Source organism: Pristis pectinata, chromosome 5 (genome assembly GCF_009764475.1).
Source record: "Pristis pectinata isolate sPriPec2 chromosome 5, sPriPec2.1.pri, whole genome shotgun sequence".
NCBI lineage: Eukaryota > Metazoa > Chordata > Chondrichthyes > Rhinopristiformes > Pristidae > Pristis > Pristis pectinata.
Window position 1 is genome coordinate 8,399,655 of NC_067409.1, and position 20,560 is coordinate 8,420,214.

Below are 20,560 nucleotides of genomic sequence, written 5' to 3' on the forward strand. Positions count from 1 at the left end.
TCTCATCTACTCTTCCACACTACTACTTTGAGTCCCACCCCCATGCCAGATTAGTTTAAACCCTCCCAAGCAGCTCCAGCAGGATATTGGTCCTGCTGCAATATACCCCTAGTGCAGGTTGCCTCTGCCCCAGAAGAGATCCCAATGATCCGAGAACCTAAATCCCTCCGTCCTGTATCAGCTCCTCAGCTATGCCTTCATCTTCCCTATCCTCCTCATTCTACCCTCACAAGCACGTGGTTCCTGGAGTAATCCAGAGATTGTAAACTTGAGAGCCTGATTTTTAACCTTCTGCCTAACTCTGTAAACGCTCTGCAGGACTTCATCATTTTTCTATCTATGTTGTGGTTAGCAATGCAAACAGCAACCTCTAGCTGCTTCCAACCACCAATGACCACCCCCCCCCACCCCCCCCCCCCCCCCCCCCCCCCCCCAAGAACGTTCTGCAACCGCTCAGATGTTCTTGACCCTGGCACCCAGGAGGCAACAAACCATCTGCACCTTGTTCACGGCCACAGAATCTCCTATCACTACAGTTCTCCTTGATTCCATCCTCCACTGTTGTACATCAGAACCAGTCGTTGTGCCACAGACTTGGCAGCTGCTGCTGCTCCTCTCCTCTGTAAGGCCATCCCCCCCCCCCCCACCCCCCCAACGGTATCCAAAACGATGTTACAGAGGGGAATGGCCACAGGGGAATACTGCACTCCTTGTCTCCCCTTTCTACCTTTCCTGGTGGTCACCCAAACAACCCACTGCCTGTACCTTCAGAGTGGCCTCCTCACTAAAGCTCCTGTCTATGATGCTCTCAGCATCAAGGATGCTCCTGAGTGAGTCCAACTGCAGCTCCAGCCGTTCGATGCGGTCAGTCAGCAGCTGCTGCTGGACTTGCTTCCCACAGGGACACTAGAAGTTTCCCTGATCGCCCACATTCTGCAGGAGGAGCATGCAACTGCCCTGACTGCCATCTCTTAAACCACCAAGACTACAGAGAAAATTGAAGATTTTATCTGACCACTGCTCAGCCTCCTCACCAAAGTCTCTCAAGACAAAGCAAAAATTTGTATGTGTGCCTGTGCATGCACGTATAAGATTAATGTCTCCTGAGCCTCCTCACCAAAGCCTCAAGACAAAGCAAAAATTTGTATGTGTGCCTGTGCGTGCATGTATAAGATTAATGTCTGAGCCACTTGCTATGTTGACAGCTGAATTTATCCATAGCACACTTGAACCTCCTTTCATGAGGCAACTCCTTTTTTCAGCATTTAGCTTCATATGTCATCGTTAAAAGGTGTTTGGCCTATTGAATTTCATTCCAGAACATTGAGTTTTTCCTGCTCATAGCAGTGGGCAACTAGGCAAGACCATAAATTTGCTTCATAGCATTTTTCTAAACCCGTTTTGAGGTTTGGATGGTTAGGCAATTCGTACAAGAGAGTGCAGAGGAATTTGAAAATTGTTTACAGGTATTGAAATTAATTCAAGTAAGACAACAGGTTTTAATAAAGCTTCTAAAAACAAAACTTTTATAATAATGTAGAAAGATAAAATATTTATTATGTAGAGCTGCTTTTCATTGCTCCTGGTCATTCTGCAAATTATTTGTATGCTCAGATTGACCCTTGGATAGACTGTGAGTAGATAAGATGGAAGGATGGACGAGTAACTTGGATAAGTCCAATCTGAAGCTGACCCAAACGTTGGAAAGGACCTAAAGAGTGATAGAGCAAAAAATGATGAATCTTAAAATGTTTGTTAAATTTGGATTATGATCAAATCCAATGGAAATATAAATTTTAAGTAAATGCAGGGAAACCATCATAGTAGCAATGGAAGACTTTTCAGCATCACAAGGTCTTGGCTAAAAAGCATTTAGATGGTTGAAGCAGTAGGGGAATAAAGAGACATTGGATGAGATTGGTCATGGTATAATGACTGTAGCTGACATTAGCACTTGTTGACTTCTTTAATGCTGTACATTCTAATAGTTCTGAAGTTAAATTTATTTAAGAGTTTAGTCACAATAACACAGAATAGCTGATTAATTACACAAAGAGTTTCTTCAGTGGTAGGAATTGAAGGCAAACAAAATACACTGTTAAACATGTCAATTCATCCACTTGCTCTTAACCATGAATGCTACATGAACACCAATGTATTCATACTTACACTGGAGTAACTGGTAGATTTTTTGAAGGAGACCTATCATTAAGATGCCCCTGCTGTGATGGTAATCCCAAAAACCTGGAGCTTCAATATCCATCAACTTGCAACTGGAAGTTATAGGTTAAACATGTTACTGAGTCTGACCAACTGAGTCTGAATATCGTACCTATTTGATCTGATTTCTCAATGTGTTAATTCGGGTGTCTTTTCCTATATCCCTGGGAAGAGTCTAGCTTATACAAACCCATCTCTGCTAATTATTTCAAAGTGGTTGAAAGTAAAAAAATCATGTTTCTCTGAGGCATTTTGTTAAATATTTGCATTGCTCCCTTAAAGTATAGAGTTTTGGTTGAACGCAGCTGAAAGCCCTTTATCTTTCTCAGTTGAAATTTCCCCAAGCTTCAGCAATTGGAGTTGGAAATAGAGGAAATTGTGTTACGTAACACTCTAAAGCATTGCACCCTGAAAAATTACTGCTGTGTTAATGGACCATAGCTAACTTGTGCTGCACATTTCTTTGGTCTTTCCCACCAGATTGGCCGTGGATTTTTCTTCCACTTTCTGAGCTTTCTCTCATGTGATGCTTTACATATTAATGTTATTCCAAGTACCTGTTTCCTTACTCAAGTTTGGTAAAAAGCCTGAACAGTAAGCATTGGCTGCCTGCCTCAGAATGGAAAATGCTGCAGCCATCACCTGAGATCTATTAGTAAGAGTTTCCAAATTGTTATCAGGATTAATTTCATTTGTGACATTCAGTAGTGCCAAATGTAGAAAGCAGTAACACACCAGCCACATCATGTATTGTTTAAAACCAATGCAATATAGTGCAGAATAATCAAACCCAAGACTAATGTTTTGAGATGCTATTCATTTCACCCCCTCGCTGACAACTAATTTCAGCCTTCATTGCCACACTATCCCCTAAAAACTGTTTCTAGTAATACTCTTGCTAAATATAGTTCACCCATCAATAACAGTTTCAAGTAAAGGTAAAACCTAGAATCCTCCCAATTTTGTGTAAAACATGTACCCAACTGTGCCATCTAACGTCAGTGGTGAGAAAACGTATAAAGGCAAAAATCCAGGATGAATTGAACCTGCAATTGCAAAACTATGAACTAGTAAATCAAATTCAGTGTGGTTATTGAAGGAAAGTTATATGAGACTAACTTTCTCCAATCTTTTGATAAATAGTGCAGGAGATTGCGAATAGAGCATTAGTTGCGTTTAGAGCACATAACAAAGTAGCATACAAGTAGACATCAGTAATATTTAAAGCTCACCAGATCAAGAGATAATGGCAGAGACTTTGAAGAGGTTCACCTGGATGGATTCTATAAGGAAAGGTTGGATAAACTTGGATTATTTTCTGTGGTAGGATGGAGGCCAAGGGGCGATCTGTTAGAAGTATATAAAACTATGAGAGGTGTAGGGAAGAGAGGTAGCCAGAATCTTTTTCCCAGGATGAAAATGTCAAATATTAGGAGATGTGTGAGGCAAAACATTGTACAAGACATTGGTGAGGCTGCATTTGGAATATTGTGTTCAGTTTTGGTCACCCTGCTGGATGAACAATGCCATTAAGCTGGAAAGAGGGCAGAAAAGATTTATGAGGATGTTGCCAGGACTCAAGGGACTGAGTTATAGAGAGAGGTTGAGCAGGCTAGGACTTTATTCATTGATGCATAGGAGAATGACGGATGATCATGAGGGGCATAGATAGGGTGAATGCACTCAAGTCTTTTTCCCAGGGTTGGGGAATCAAGAACTAGAGGGCACAGGTTTAAGGTGAGAGGGGAGAGATTTAGTAGGAACCTGAGCAGCAACTCTTTCATCCAGAGGGTGGTTCATAAATGGAACGAGCTGCCAGAGGAAGTGGTTGAGGCAGGTACATCAACAACATTAAAAAGACACTTGGGCAGGTACATGGATAGGAAAGGTTTAGAGGGATGTGGGCAAATGGGACAAGCTTAGTTGGACATTTGGTCAGCATGGGCCAGTTGGGGCCAAAGGGCCTGTTTCTGTGCTGTATGACTCTAACTTTTCTTTTACACAGAGAGTGGTATGTGCCTGGAACACCAGGCCAGGGGAGGTGGTAGAAGCAGATAGGAAGGTAACACTTAAGAGGCATTTAGACAGACGTACTAACCGGCAGGGAATAGAGGGATACAGACAATATGCAGGCAGATGGGGTTAGTTTAGATTAGCACAGACATGGTAGATCAAAGAGTCTGTTTCTCTGCTGCACTGTTCTATATTCTATGATCTGAATTTTTATTTGAAGGCTAATCACAGGATAACCTATATCTACTGTGATTCATTACCAGTAAGGTGTTTCTTCAACAGCAGAGACTGAAAAACAAACTAAATATATTGGTAAACATGTCAACTTATTCACTTACTATTAGCCATTACCTATTATGAATGTTAGTATATTCATGTATACTTCTCTCCAGCCTACCAAACAATTCATCACTTCTCTTTGTGTTCTGTTGCTTAGTTAGTTTCATATCAACCCTGTCATTATCTCCATTCACCTGCCAGTTCTTGCTCCACCCCTTCCCTCCACCTTTTCATACTGGCCATCTCCCCTCTTTCAGTCCAGATGAAGGGTCTCAACCCAAAACATCGACTGTCCATTTCCTTCCATAGATGCTGTCTGACCTGCTGAGTTCCTCCAGCACTTTGTGTATTGCTCCAGATTTCAGCATCTGCAGTCTCTTGTGTCTGTCGTTATCTCTTGTTGCCATAAATTTCAAATTTTGCTAATGTCTACTACATAGCACTTTGACAAATGCTCTATAAGCACAACCAGAAGCTAGCCTTTGTAAAACACCTTCTTAAGCCTCAGCTGCAGTATTATCTTAAATTATGAGCACTACAATTAGGTAAGGATATCAAGATCTTGGAGTAGGTGCAGAAGGGACTTGCAGGAATGGGTCTAGAATGAGGGACATCAGTTGTGTGGAGTGATTCCAGACCTGTGTTTATTATCCATGTAGCAGAGAAAGTTAAGGCATTGGATAGAAGTAGGTTTTGACAGGAAATGAGAAATTTTTTTTGTTATGGGGATGGATCAGTAATTAAGGGATACAGTTTAGAGAGGAGTCTGAGGAGTTTTTATGAACAGCTATTTTCTTGCGTATGCTGCTAAAAAGGCGATTCAATTGGAAGATTTAAAAAAGGGTTGGATATTTACTGGAAAGGGAGACCCATTACAAGGCTGTATTTCCAGAGCAGGAGGGTAATTAATTGGATAACGATATGAAAAGGCTAGCACAGCCAGAATAGGCTGAATGGATTCCCTCTGTACTGCATCATCCAGTGCTTCTGTCTCAATGAAACCCATAGGTTTTGTCCCGCAGAATCCAGATATGAGGCCCTGTGGTAGTAAGATTACAGTGATAACTCTGGCGACTTAACAACCAGTCACACAGATAATTTAACTGCTTTATCGCACAGAACAATTCAAAAGTGACGTGTTCTGCGGCATTCCCCATTAATTTCCCTGCACCGATGAGATATCACAGGCACAAATGGAAAAATTCCATTGTTTAGCTTATCTTGGATCTGAGTATGATTCTAAACTGTCAGGAAGCTTGTTAACAGTTATGAATTCATAACTATAGTCTTTGACAGGTTGGCTGGAAGATCATTTACTATTATGATTAATGCTTTTTCCCCTTCATGGAAATGAGAATTCTTATTACTGCAAGTTATATTCTTCCTGCAGTTTTATTTACCAAATTTCAAGAATTGAAGATAATTCAACAGAGGAGTAGAATCATTCATTTTATTGTGCCTGTATTTATAGTGCAGGCGCATTATTTTATGACTGCGCACAGATGTACTTTGCACTAGGAATTTTAATTCGCCTTCGGTCTGGCAAAAAAAAGCAACAGTTCATAACTGAAAAGAGTATCATAAGACAAAGGTACCAAACTGCATAAACTGACACTGACCTTGGAAGTAATGAGCTTATTATGCAATGACTTCTGTGAAACATATTTATACAATAACAAGATATTTACATCCCCTCATTAATCTCCACTAACATTCCCCAAGATAGTGGCTCGTAATGTGTTGGGTCTCATAGAGCACAAGAAGTATTGTGACAGGCAATGAACTAGACATTACTTAATTCTGGTTTATCGCAGTGGTTTTCAAACTGTTAAGCATACGGTCTGTCTAAGTGGAGGATCTTCTGACCTCAAACTTTTGTTTATACAAAACTTTTCTACCTTTCGTCCTGTTTCACAAAATGCCACTTGCCCACCATCCCTGTACTTGACTTTTCGCTTCCACGAAGTTTCAAATTTAATTTCTCAGTTGTATTCAGATTCCTTCCTGGGCTTGTCCCATTGGCCTCCTTCAACCCTACAATCTTTTGGAAGAAGAATCTTCATTCCTCCAACTCTGGCCTCGTGAACAACCCTCTGTTGGTATTTCAGCCCTGCACTCTGGAATTTTCTGAACCTCTCTCCGTCTGTTCTCTCTTAATAGCTTCCTTAGTGACTGTCTGTTGATGATCAATTCCTTCATTGTTTCATCATCTTTGGTTCATTATCAATTCTTACTTTCTGTCCAAGACCTTGGACCATATTTCTACGTGAAAGGTGCCGTTGAGACATCAGTTTCTGTAAACAGCAACATCTTGCTCCAGTCTTTTAAGTAGAGAAACATCCCAAAGAACTAATTAGACACCAGCAGTAATGAGCTGTATTTAAGGATGTTGACCAAGAGGTAAGGGAAGTATTAGAATGTGGGGAGAAAGTGGCAAGGAAGTGAGGAGGATGTCAGCACCTCAGGCAGGGTTACTGGAGATCCTCCCCTCACTGATGCATACTTGACCAGACTGGGGAAAAGTGGCTTTCAATTTATATAAAGAAACATAAATTTTGGTATGTGCTCAGAAACCTTAAATCTTTTTTGTGAAGTAATGCAATGAATGGAGAGCATGTTTCTCGACTTTAGATCTTTATGTACACTGTAGTTTGGGAGACCTAATGAGAGCATGCAAGTGCTGAAATGTCAATGGATGTTGGTGACAGTGGGTCACAATTGGACCAAATGCATTATATTTCATTTTTGCTTTGGAGTTCACCAGAGTGGGGGAAGAAAACAATAATGATTCAGAACTTTTCTTTATTAAGCTACATCTGCACCTTGGTGTTCAACAAATAGTCAAAAACATCTATAGAATTATTAGACAAAGCTGGGTGTGTGCATGTATATGTGAATTTATTGACAAAAACTGCATTCACCAGTGTGGGATGGGGGATAAAGATGGAAGCTTGAGCAAGAAAGGACATTTTACAAGTTGTGTTAGCTACTTAGTATAAATTGTGAGGGTAGAAGAGTAAGAGAATAATAGAAGGGTAGAGTCATACAGCATGGAAACAGGCCCTTCAACTCACTGAGTCCACTCTGACTATCAAATGCTCACTTATATTCATGGTACTCTAATCCCATTTTATTTTCCCCCACATTTCTACGTGGTCATAGCAAGATCGTGCAAACTCCACAAGGACTGCACCGGAGGTTGAGATTGAACCTGGTCCTCTGGAGCTGTGAAACAGCAGCTCTATTAGCTGCACCACTGTGCCAATCTCTCATGGAGACTTCTCGGAAAATGAAGGATGAAACACAGCCAATTGCAAGCTGATCTGAGCACTGTTGTTTGAGGACCATGGATAGGAATGAGAGGTTGCAGATGGACTGATAAACAGAAATATGGGGAATAAGCTTTTTAGTGAAGAATGAGAGTGGTTTTGAAGGCAGCTGCTGGTTATTACAGATACAGTTTGTAAGATTCTACTGAATTGTCGGAGTGTGATATCCATGACAAATCCCATTATTCTTATCACCTACCACGAAGAGTTTGATTTTCTTTCCTCAGGTTACAGTGACTTTAATAAGATTGTTTCTGGGTTAGTGCATCCTAATTTTCTCAAAACCTTTTTTTTAATGAAAAACAAATACCTTTCCCTGTGGTGAAATAACTTTGATTGCTGATAGTCATTCACCATGGCAGAGTTCAAAACACCAATCTTTTGCCATGCTTTCAGAATTTGGTTGCTTTCAATTTAGTAAACAATAAGATATATTTGGTATCATTATTGTATTTGAAGGATGTTAAAGCTCCTTTCCCACTTTTCTCTAGAGAGAAATCATCTGTCATTATAGAATTTTAAGTACAGTAGTGAGGGGAAAATGTAAGCAATGGTTTTCATCTTCTAAGAAATGTCAGAATTACGTAGAATGGCATTGCCTGTGAAGATTTACAATTTGAGTTTGAATTTTTTCACAGCTGTAGCAGGTCACCAATGTAATGTTTTATTTCACTCAGTGTAGGGAATGAAAGAAGAATAATGCCACTGCTGTGAGTCCAAACTATAGGTGAAGGCTTCTGGTTGATGGGTTAATGAGGGCATTTAGAGAAAGAGAACACAAAGGAAGGAATGTAAAAGCTATGAAATGAGGGCAGTTAGGGAAAGAGCACACAGGCAAAGGAATCTAAAATCTGCAAAATGCAGAACTCTAGGAAATGCCCAGCTGGTCAGTCTGTGCCAATGGAGAGGTAATTCTGTATGGATTTCCTTTCTAATCTAGTGGATAGCTATGTTAGAATTTATGGTGCTGAGTCCAATCAGACTGGAGGGACCTTTTGGATTGGCATTGCTAATCTCACTTTGGCACCATTAAAGACAAAGAAATAGTCCAGCGAGGAAGAAACCATCCATACTTAATTCTAATGACATTGTCAATGCATTTACCTATCAGCGAAAATTATTGGAACTTGGACCTGTTGTATTTAATATAGTCAAAGAGCTACCAGATTGTATGTGTGAGGAAGAGACCACTTAAATGACTGTCTATGTTCATGGAGGTGCCTCTGGGCATGAAGCATCATTTCTGGAAAGAATAGAAGTTAAAAAGCAGTGTGTATAGACAGTCACTTTGGGATCTAAAGTTGTTCCAACACCAGTCCATTTTGTTCCCTGTTTGGTGTGCATGACCTTTTGTCTCTGAACAGCATAACTTGGTCCAAAGCTGGGGCTGAAAACGATCCCATGATCCAAGATCCACTACAGCTCAATAATTAACACTAGTGAGTTTCAGCTTTTGCCGACATAGGACTCCACTCCCCAGACAGTTCACCATTACTAACACCGGTCAGTCAAATAAGAGAAGTTACCCATGTTGGCAATGTGCCTCTGTGAATTAGATACAATTCTCAATACATAGCCAAGAATTGCTTACCATAATGACCTGTCTTCAGGCTGATTGACTTGCGACCACATTCCATCAAGTACCTGCACTGCTGATTGACACAATTATGTGAGTATCAGTTAGGAGGGGCCTGTAAGTGGCTTGAGCCATCACAAAATGTTCAATTCCTTAAAGTGGACTGAAGGCACTTTTACCTCTGTTTCCTGGATGTTACCTGGAACCACTGCCAATCTCCAAAGGACTTATCAGAAAGAAGAGAAAAAAACATTTATTTGACTATCCTTTGCAACAGTCTTAGTTGTTCTTTATTTGTTAACTTCAATTCCAATACGATCCAAAGCACTGAGTATCTACCTGCATACCTTTGTCCAAACATGATTCTAAATTTTGCATAACTTTCTAATTCCTATTTTCATAGATTTCATCTTGGGACAGATACAAATAACACATTGCATTTACCAAGATAGACTTAAAGCTGCTGCTTTAGTGGTGATCCCAGTGTTTTCAGAATCCAAATCTTCTTCACGGTATTGGGTATATAAGAACTAGGAAAAAGAAAAGCCCAGTTGGTGCAGCAATGTTTATTCCTTTTTATACCTAATAACTGTGAATGCCTTGAATAATTTTGTCACCATTCCTATTGGCAAATTGTTCCAGACTTGTTTTAGAAGCCCAGGATATAATATTATGTATACTTATACCTGTGATTTCCCCTCGTGCCTTAAGTTTTGCTTTCTGGAAGTCCCAGAGTCATTCTACATCAGCAGCCTGTGGTGGATGTACTGAGCTAAGTTTCTACCTTTATTGCTCCATTGATTGAAGATTTAAGATGAACCATTAACACATCTTTTGATGGTCAGCCATTATATTAATGAAGTAAGGAATTTAATCGCAAGATAATTTCTAATCAAGAAGTCTCTTCAGCACATTTTAATTCATGCATCCAGAAAGACAATTTAATTCTATGCTTTAAAAAAAATTTGGAAAAAGTTTCAGTGAAAACTCCTTAGAACAAACCTGAGATGCTAACTTGTACCCATGGGTTAAGATGGTCTTTTACTCCATTGGAGAGTAAAGATCTTGTGTGTGGTTTTCAGTTTCAAAGCACCTATCCACATTCAACTCTCACAACCCCAAATTGTGGTTAGGAATACTTTCTTGGGAGAAATTCACATCAAGCCTGGGTCAAGAATGAAAATATCAGATATTTTGTTTCTATCGTGTATTGTGTTTCAAATTGGATCTCTCTCTTACACAATTCAGGAACAACTTCTGTTCTATTCATCATGAGGGATTTGAACCTGATTCCTTTACCAACAGAGATTAGTGACAAACCAGGTTAAATATTGGTTTTAATTATTTCAGTTATTGGAGCTAACTCCTGTTCCCAGTCGGGATATGAAATAATTGTTTGATGGTTCTCCAAGTGCTATGTCTGTGATGTTGATACAGATGCCTCATTACAAGATTGTAGATCTGGTGTTCAGAAATCTTAAACTCAAAGCCATTCAACTCCCATCTGGATTCTACCTTAATGGTCCTTGCTAACCTACAAGTTCTGACCTGGGCTTGCTAATAGAAAACATAATATTATCAATGTATAATCTGAAAGCTGATCCAAATCTCTCCCTGGATGTGGACTTTTCATTTACCAGCCTGGGAGCCACGTGCAGTGATGATACAAAAGCCAGTTATCAAATGAGAATGTGGATCACTGAGTGGGGTCAAGTCCACTTGCAGGGTACAGAACTATCCTTGAGAACAATCCTTTCCATTATCGAACAATCATCATATGCTCCTCTTCAAACATAAATTAGGTGGAAGTCTGATGAGCTTTTACTTCAAAACATGTTCTACTACAAGTGTCCTACATGGGACTTAACCAGAATGAACTGTTATGGAAAGTAGGATAGAACAAAGGAAGACATTTCATCATCTCGCTGACCACGTGATCTGCATTATGGACTGCATCCGTTTAATTTGCAAAAAAGTTTGAGATTTCGCTCCTTGTCGCAAAAGGTAAAGTGAGAAAATCTCTATACCATCATATCTAACTTTTCATCCATCATCATCAATCTTTGTCCTTCTCTACATTACATTTCCTTAGTTAACCATTGTGCTTCAACATACAGGTTATTTCTTTCTTATCCATGTAATTTTTAATCCCATTCTTAACCACGCAATCATTCAATCCTTTTTAATGGAGCAGCAGCATTAGCTGGGAGATCCGTTCCTGTATGAGTTTAAGAGAAGTGGTATTTCCAGTCCTACTGGTGCTTCTTAATTTTGGGCTTGTGTCCTCTAACCTTTCTAACAAATTAAATCTTCTCCCTGCATTATCCATTCTTAGCTGCTGAAAAACCTGACATTCACTTATCATCTTCCCTGTGAAGTATAGCTCTGCTACACTTGAATATATGAATTAGGAGCAGGAGTAGGCCACTTGGTACCTCAAACCTGCTCTGCCCTTGAGTTTGCTCTGCTGTTCAATAGGTTCATGTCTGGTCTTCTTATAAACTCAGCTGTGTTTACCCTTGATAACTTTTCAATCCTTGTTTTTCCATTATGTCATGTTCTTTCCTTCTAACTTGAAGGTGTAATTCTATGCTTTTAAATCCGTCAACATTATTTTGAATGGGATGCCAAAAATTGTGCAGTTCTTTATAATATAACTTCATTAAAGATTAGATCAACTTGCCTTTTGCGCCTTTACTATTCACATTGTTGACGAGCTCTTCACGTTGACGAGGCACTTTAAAACACTTTTCTGCATATTTGTGCAGTTGTCTAATTTTGTACATATTTTCCAGAAGTATATATGATATTGCTTTTGCAGTTCATCTGCCAGTCCTTAATTGGCCCTGATTCTGTTGAGATTAAATTTATATACAGTATTCCAGATGTCGTCATGCCAAAGTTTATGTAACTGAAGCATAACCTCTACTTTGTATTCAATTCCCCAAGAAATAAATGATAACATTCTCTTAGTTTTCCTAATTACTCAGACCTGTGCGTTAGTTTTTTGCAAATCATACACTAGAGCATCCAGTTCCTACTGCATCTCAGAGCTCTGTAATATCTCACCAATGTGCCCCTCCTTGGAATGTTTAATTCCTATTGGAATATACCTATTTTGTGTATTCTGAAAGATGTCCTTAAATGTCTGCCGCTGCATCTCACTTAAATGATTCATTAACGAAATTTGCCAGTTCACTTGAGCTAGCTCTACTTTCATTCCCTCATAATTGCCCTTAAGTTTAAATTATTGGTCTTGGGCCCATTTTCTCTCCCTCAAACTGAATGCCAAATTCAGCCATATGATTGCTGCCAACAGGTCTGCCTTAAAGATGAGATCATTAATTAATCCTATCGTATTACACGATACCAGGTCTAGTATAGCTTGCTCTCTGATGAATATCAAAATTGTTTACGAAACAGGCTACATGTATTTAGAACATAGAACAGTACAGCACAGTATGGGCCCTTTGGCCCACGATGTTGTGCTGACCGATATAAACCTTACCCCCATTCAATCTATCCCCCTCTTTACTTCACCTCCCACAACCCTCGATTTTTCTTTCATCCATGTGCCTATCTAATAGTCTCTTAAATGACCCTATCGCATCAGCCCCCACCACCACCCCTGGCAGTGCTTTCCAGGCACCCACCATTCTCTGTGTTTAAAAAAAAAACTACCTTTGACATCTCCCCTAAACTGTCCTCCACACACCTTAAATGAGTGACCTCGAGTACTGGCCATTACCACCCTGGGGAAAGGATGCTGGCTGCCCACTCTGGCTACGCCTCTCATAGTCTTATACATCTCTATCAAGTCTCCTCTCATCCTCCGTTGCTCCAAGGAGAAAAGTCCTAACTCGCTCAACCTCTCCTCATAAGAGATGCTCTCCAACCCAGGTAGCATCCTTATAAATCCTCTGGACCATCTCCAAAGCTTCCACATCCTTGCTCTAATGTAACCAGAACTGAACACAATATTCCAAGTGTGGTTTAACCAGAGTCTCACGGAGCTGCAACATTACCTCTCGGCTCTTGAACTCAATCCCCTGGCTAATGAAGGCCAGCACACCATACGCCTTCTTAACCGCCCTATCCACTTGTAGTGCAACTTTGTGAGATCTATGTACTTGGACCCCAAGATCTCTGTTCCTCCACATTGCTAAGAATCCTGCCATTAACCATATACTCTGCCTTCAAGTTCATTCTTCCAAAGTGTATCACTTCACACTTCTCCAGATTGAATTCCATCTGCCACTTCTCCACCCAGCACTGCATTCTGTCTAAATCCCATTGTAACCTACGACAACCTTCTTTACTACCTACTACACCACCAATCTTCATGTCATTTGCAAACTTACCAACCCACTCTTCCACTTCCTCATCCAAGTCATTTGTAAAACTCACAAAGATCAGGGGTCCCAGAACAGATTCCTGTGGAACACCACGAGTCACTGACCTCCAGGTCAAATGCTCCCCTTCTACAACCACCCTCTGCTTTCTGTGGGCAAGCCAATTTGGAATCCACACAGCCAATTACCCATGGATCCCATACCTCATGACTTTCTGAATGAGCCTCCCATGCGGAACCTTGTCAAATGCTTTGCTAAAATCCATATATACCACATCCATTGCACCACCTTCATCAATTTGTCGTCACTTCCTCGAAAAACTCTATTAGGCTCGTGAGGCATGACTCACCCTTCGCAAAGCCATGTTGACTATCCCTAATAAGACTATATTTCTCCAAATGCTTACAAATCCTGTCCTGAAGAATCCTCTCCAATAGTTTGCCCACCACTGATGTAAGACACACTGGTCTATAATTCGCGGGATTATCCCTTTTACCTTTCTTTACCAACGTTTGCCACCCTCCAATCCTCTGGTACCACTCCTGTGGCCAGGGAGGGCTCAAAGAACATCATTAACCCTCCAGCAATCTCTTCCCTTGCTTCCCATAGTAACCTGGGGTATATCCTGTCCGACCCTGGGGACTTATCTATTTTAATGCTTTTTAGTAGCTCCAACACTTTTTTTAACCTTGACATACTCCAACACATTTGCCTGTTCTACACTAACCTCACATTCATCGAAGTCCCTCTCCCTGGTGAACACTGAAGCAAAATATTCATTTAGGACCCCCCATACCTCCTTTGCCTCCGGACGCATTTTTCCCTCCTTATCTCTGAGCGGTCCTACCCTCATCCTAGACATCCTCCTGTTCCTCACACGTGTAGGACACCTTAGGGTTTTCCTTAATCCTACTTGCTAAGGCCTTCTCATGTCCCCTTCTAGGTTGCCTAAGTCCTTCTTAAGCTCCTTCCTGGCTACCCTATAACTCTCAAAAGCCCTGTCTGATTTTTGCTTCATATGTTTCCTCCTTCCTCTTGACTAAACCTTCCACCTCTCTTATTAACCATGGTTGCTCACCCTACCATCCTTTCCTAGTCTCAGCAGAACCCCATGTAAGTGTTCCCTAAACAACCTCCACATTTTATGATTTTATCCTTGATTAGCAATGCCAACCCCCGCGCCCCCCCCCCACCCCTTCTGTTCCCTCCCTATCCCTTTTGAAACATCTAAACCCCGGAGCCTCAAGCAGCCACTCCTGCACTTACGACAGCCAAGTCTCTGTAACGGCCACAACATAGTAATTCCATGTACTGATCCATGCTCTATCTTCATCACCCTTATTCTTAACATTTCTCGTATTAAAGTAAACATTTCAACACATCCAACTGACTGCATTTATGCCCCGTCCCCTGCCTTTCCTTCCTCACCTTCTCTGTACACATCGCATCATCTAATCTAACACTCCGGTTCCCATCCCCCTGCCAACCTAGTTTAAACCCTCCCCAACAGCTCTAGCAAACCTGCCCGCAAGGACATTGGTCCCTCTTGAATTCAGGTGTAACCCGTCACTTTTGTACAGGTCATACCTACCCCAGAAGAGATCTCAATGATACACATATCTGAACCCCTGCCCCCTACATCAGCCACTCATTAGTCTGCCATATCTTCCTATTCTTTCCCTCCCTGGTGCATGGCACAGGCAGCTATCCAGATTACCACCCTTGAGGTCCTGATTTTTAGCTTCCTTCCTCACTCCCAATATTCGTTCTTCAGGACCTCATCCCTTATCTTACCTAGTTCATTTGTGCCAATGTGTACCATGACTTCTGGCTCCTCACCCTCCCCATTCCCCCCAACCCCCCAAGAATGCTGCACACCTGATCAGAGACATCTCTGACCCTGGCACCTGGGAGGCAACATACCATCCAGGAGTCTCGTTCTTGTCCACAGAATCTCCTGTCTGTCCCCCTAACCAACGAATCGCATATCACTATCGCACTGCTCTTCACTACCATCCTCCGCCCACCCCCCCCCCCCTTCCCTTCTGAGACACAGAGCCACACTCTGCGCCGGAGTCCCAGCAGCGATTTCACCCCCCCCCCCCCCCCCAAACAGCATCCAAACCTTTATAGTTGCTATCAAGGGAAATGGTCACGGGGTATCCTGTACCAACTGCCTATTTCTTTTCCCTCCCCTAATAATGGTCACCCAACTACCTACATATCGCACCCTAGATGTAACTGCCTCCCGGTAACTCCTATCTATCATCTCCTCAGTTTCCCAAATGATCCAGAGTTCATCCAGCTGTAGCTCCAGCTCCTTAATGCAGTCTGTAAGGAGCTGCAGCTGGATACGCACTGCAGATGTAGTCATCAGGGACACTGGAGGTCTCCCTGATTTCCCACATCCTACAGGAGGAGCATACTTCTGCCCTGACTGCCATTCCCACTGTTCTATACAAAGAAAATTACAAATAGAGAAACAAAGAGAACCTACCAGAAACCTCCACTCACCTACTCCGCCTCTTCACGCCGAAGCCGCTTTAGCCAAGCGTCAGCTCCCCACTCTAACACTGTCCACTGTCACAATGGCCACTCCACAGTGTATTTAGTAATAGCACAAATATTATAATACTCTTATGATGTTCTTCATTTCCTCTCAAACCAGTGTTTGGAAACTGAAGCCCTACACTAGTACAGAAACACAGGACAGAAGTAGGCCACTAAGCCCCACAAGCCTGCCCCACTGTTCAATATGATCAGCTGATTTACGCTGGCCTCAATTTTTCTGTGCTCATTCCCATAGCCCTGACTCCCTCGATCTTCCAAATATTTATCCAAGTCCAGCTTCTAGCTAATGATCAGGCTTCTGGGGGGTGGTGAAACCCAGAGATCCTCTGAGGAAAATTTCTATATACAAATAACTAAACTGATAACAGAGTGCTCCTTTCTGAAATATACCTTAATTCCCAAAATAGCTTTTTGTTGCAAACTTGGTTTTCATTTCAAGCAGCTAATTTATCTCACATTGGAATTTGTACTTCCCTTTTTATGATGTGAAATATTGTGCGTTAGCTGTCTCTCTGGGTCTTTCATTTCAAAAAAGACAGTTTCTTTGAACAAAATGTTTTTATCTGCCTCTATTGCTGGAAACAACTGATAGTATAAAATGGAAGAAATCTACCCTTTACTAATTAATATCTCTCGAGTACCTTCAACACCCAGAATTCTTTGAGAATGATATTTCTTTATGCTTTCGGTTGGTCCATGCCACTTTTAATTTTAGCTGTTCCTGAGGTAAGAGTTTGTTGCAAGGTAACATTTTTATTCTTAAGAAAAAAAAGTGTTCCTTCTGATAATCAAGGCTATGTACTTGAGACCCTGATTGCTTACATGCAGGGCGGCACGGTAGCATAGTGGTTAGCGCAACGCTATTACAGTGCCAGCGATCGGGGTTCGATTCCCGTCGCTGTCTGTAAGGAGTTTGTACGTTCTCCCCGTGTCTGCGTGGGTTTCCTCCGGGTGCTCTGGTTTCCTCCCACATTGCAAAGACGTACGGGTAGGTTAATTTGGGTTTAAAATGGGCAGCGCGGACTCATTGGGCCGGAAGGGCCTGTTACCATGCTGTAAATAAAATTAAAAATTAAAAAATTATATCAGTACTGTTCAATTTTTCACTGATGGCATTAGGTGGGACTTGGGTCCCAGTCTAAATTCATACTAGAGGCCTTCATTTCACTTGTTCATCTGTGGAAATAATTGCCACATTCTTTTCTGATCCAATGATAAATGATGAGAAGTAGATCAATCAGCCTCTTGTCCTGTTCTGTTGAATGTTAGGTGATGTGTGACTCAATGCCATTTACCTATCTTTGATCAATATTTACTGACATAATTGCCCAGCAAAAATCTGTGGATGGCAGCACTTTCTAATTAAACTCCTGATTCGCCAGGCACTAATTTTAAGATCCCTTGTTCTGGAATCTCTCAGCAGAGAAAATATTTTCTCTTTATCTACCTTATTCAACATTATTATTGTTTTATACACCTTTACATGAGGGAACATGTTTGGTCTGGTCGGACCAAAACTCAAAATCTGAAAAATCATTTCTTCCCCTTCGTACTTGAGCCATTTTGAGATAAAGACCAAGGTTCTTTTAGCCTATATGGTTGCTTTTTCAACCTGCTTATTCTTGGGCAGTTTGTTCTTCCAAGTTTCTCACTGTTCAGACATTGCTCTGATTTACCTTGGATTGAACTAACCATGCCTCAGTTTTGTTGTTATTTGCATGACTTGCCATGCTCCCCATCTGAACTGAATCCACACGTTATCCTACACAGTGGACATCATTTTATCAGTGACTTTTGGCAGATTCACATCCAGTTTATGCCTCTTGCTTTCACATCAAAACTCTTTGGAGGTTTGAATAGACTTTGAATGTTCTGGATTGTGACTCTTTCCATATTGCTTCCAACTTGTCTTGACCTTTCCTGAAACTTGGCAGTAACTGACAAACTCTTACAAATCAATTCTCACTAAGTACTAATTTTCAAGTTAAAGCACTAGGTCAGACTTCTGAGGAACATTATGCTGCAGCCCCATTCCACACTATGGGGCTTTGCAAAACAACTTGCCTGTTGTTCTACCTTGGTTGTCAACAGTCTTCATTCCAACTCAAGAAAGGATATGAGGATTTTGTTATTCTTCTCACTTCAGTCCGAGATGTTTTCTTAAGCTGAACTTTCATGTCGCCGTTCCAGTGCCTCTCCTCATTTGCTTCATCTACTGCTGAGCCTCTGAATCTTTTCACTTAAATTTGAAGCCAAGTGTGCACTAATGATGGTGTTGTTGGGTTTTGTATTTCTGTTTGTGTTTTCACACTGTAAAACTGAGAAGAACACCAAGAACCACTTGGCTGCTGAAGTTCCTGTGGGAATGAACATAAATTATGGCTGTAGTCCGTTTTTGAACCACATTCGTCATGATAATGAATTTGAACAATTACAGTAAGTACTGCTTATACTTTGCTCCCTTTATTCATTGGCTGCACAAGTATCTCAGCTCCAAACAGTAAGCATATTTGAACTTAAAGCATAAAATTAGGTGTGACGGTTTCAGTGTGTGTAATAAAGTCTGTGTGTAATAGCAAAATAAAAGATGGTGAATTGAGAGATCTGTTATTGTGGTCATTCTGTTGTGTTAAAAAAAGCTGCTGTGCAATCTGGCAACCCCTCTTAGTAATTTTAAGTGTTATCAACCTTTTCTTCTTATGTGATGCAATGGTAATCAGATGTCTCTGTTGCATGGAGTGGACAGGTTATTCACCAACCGCACAAGTGACCGCTGAATCCTTTCCTCACTGGTCAGTGACTGGTGTGAGGTGGGGGCGTAGCTGTAGTTATGGTTTCACTGATGCCAGTAGCCTTATGTGACCATGTGGTGCTCCTAGAAGTTCTCTGGCACTTCTGCCAGCTTGAAACACAGGAAAACATTGACATTGGAAGGCTTGAAGAAAGCCCAAATCTGCTTGCCAAGCTGAATGCAGATTGTGGTGGTTCTGTTGTGTGGGGGAAGAGAGAATAAACAGAAAATTAGCTTGGTAACAGAAAGGGAAGTGAATAAATATATATCTTTTTAAAATTGTGAGCTTTGTGTAGAAGTTGAATAAAGTAACACAAAAAAATGAAGAAAAATTTTAGAGCCCTCTGCCTACAAGCTTCGAGTACATTTAATGCAATCTGTTTTTGTGCATCGCATCTGTTTTTTGACTGATTAAGAAAACTATTCCTAAAGTGTTGTGTTGACTTTTGATGTGATTTTAATATTATATGTAAAAAAAAATTGGATTTTTTTGTCTGGAATGTATTACAATTTTTCTCTTGCCATTTTTGTGTAAAATTTACAGAATCAGTGTTACATCGTGCGCTGCAAAGGTAATGTGCCATTACTATAAGGCTGTCCTTACTTAATATGTTGATTTCTTTTGAACAAAAATATGTCATTAAATCATTGTGGAGGGGAGGGATAGTATGTCTCGTTTTATAGAAATCAGTTTTCAGTCACATTTTGGAACTGGGTATGTTTTTCTGCTTATGGCCAATTATCCTCAGAGCTAACTACTTAATATTGCTGAAAATCTGACATAAAACAGAAAATGATTTTTTTAAAAAAAACAGTTGCAAAGTCAGTCCACGTGTCTGGAGAGAGGTTGGTTGGTTTAAGGTTCCAGGTTGGTAAATCTTTGTCAGAAGTAACGACCTGAAACATTAACCCAGTCTTCCTTTATTCAAAGAAACTGCCTGAACCATTTTCTGTTTTTAAAAGAGCACTTGCTAACACTGTTTCATACGTACAGAGTACAGATACTATTATCATTTAAATTGCCATTGTGGAAAAGGAGAAGCACATTTACTAACTTAAATAAGCATTTCCACATTAACCAATACTGTCAACTGAGAAACCCAGTTTAAAAATGGCTTTGTGTCCTTGGCTTTAACAAAGTCCAATGAGTACACGTGTTTTTATTTGGTTGTTGCCGGTCACTAATGCAAGATTGGCACTATATAAAATAGCCCATTAGCCATTGAAAGGCTCTATCAAGCCTGCAGTGGATCTGATCTCAGGAGTCTTGTAATACCAATGTAAAGCTGGTAATGGTCTAATCTTTGTACTAATCTCTGTTAGTTTGTTTCACTGTGACTGCACCAGTAAAGGTATAATTATTTCATTTTTAAAGATATTAAAAAGGTTTTTTTATTCTAAAATTAATCCAAATTCTAATCGAGGTGAT

General features: G+C 40.7%; 1 protein-coding gene across 9 annotated transcripts in view; it reads left to right on the forward strand.

Annotated features, from left to right (window-relative positions):
• Window positions 1-20,560, forward strand: part of nktr (natural killer cell triggering receptor) — a 174,830-nt gene that overhangs the window by 99,527 nt on the left and 54,743 nt on the right. Inside the window, exon 1 of one of the 9 annotated variants that reach the window (XM_052015721.1) lies at window positions 18,476-18,776. The exons of the other annotated variants lie outside the window; for them this stretch is intronic. Coding sequence (XP_051871681.1) covers window positions 18,607-18,776 — 170 coding nt within the window. The 5' untranslated portion in view covers window positions 18,476-18,606. Of the gene's footprint in view, window positions 1-18,475; window positions 18,777-20,560 lie in introns of those variants that run through there. 9 annotated transcript variants of the gene reach the window in all.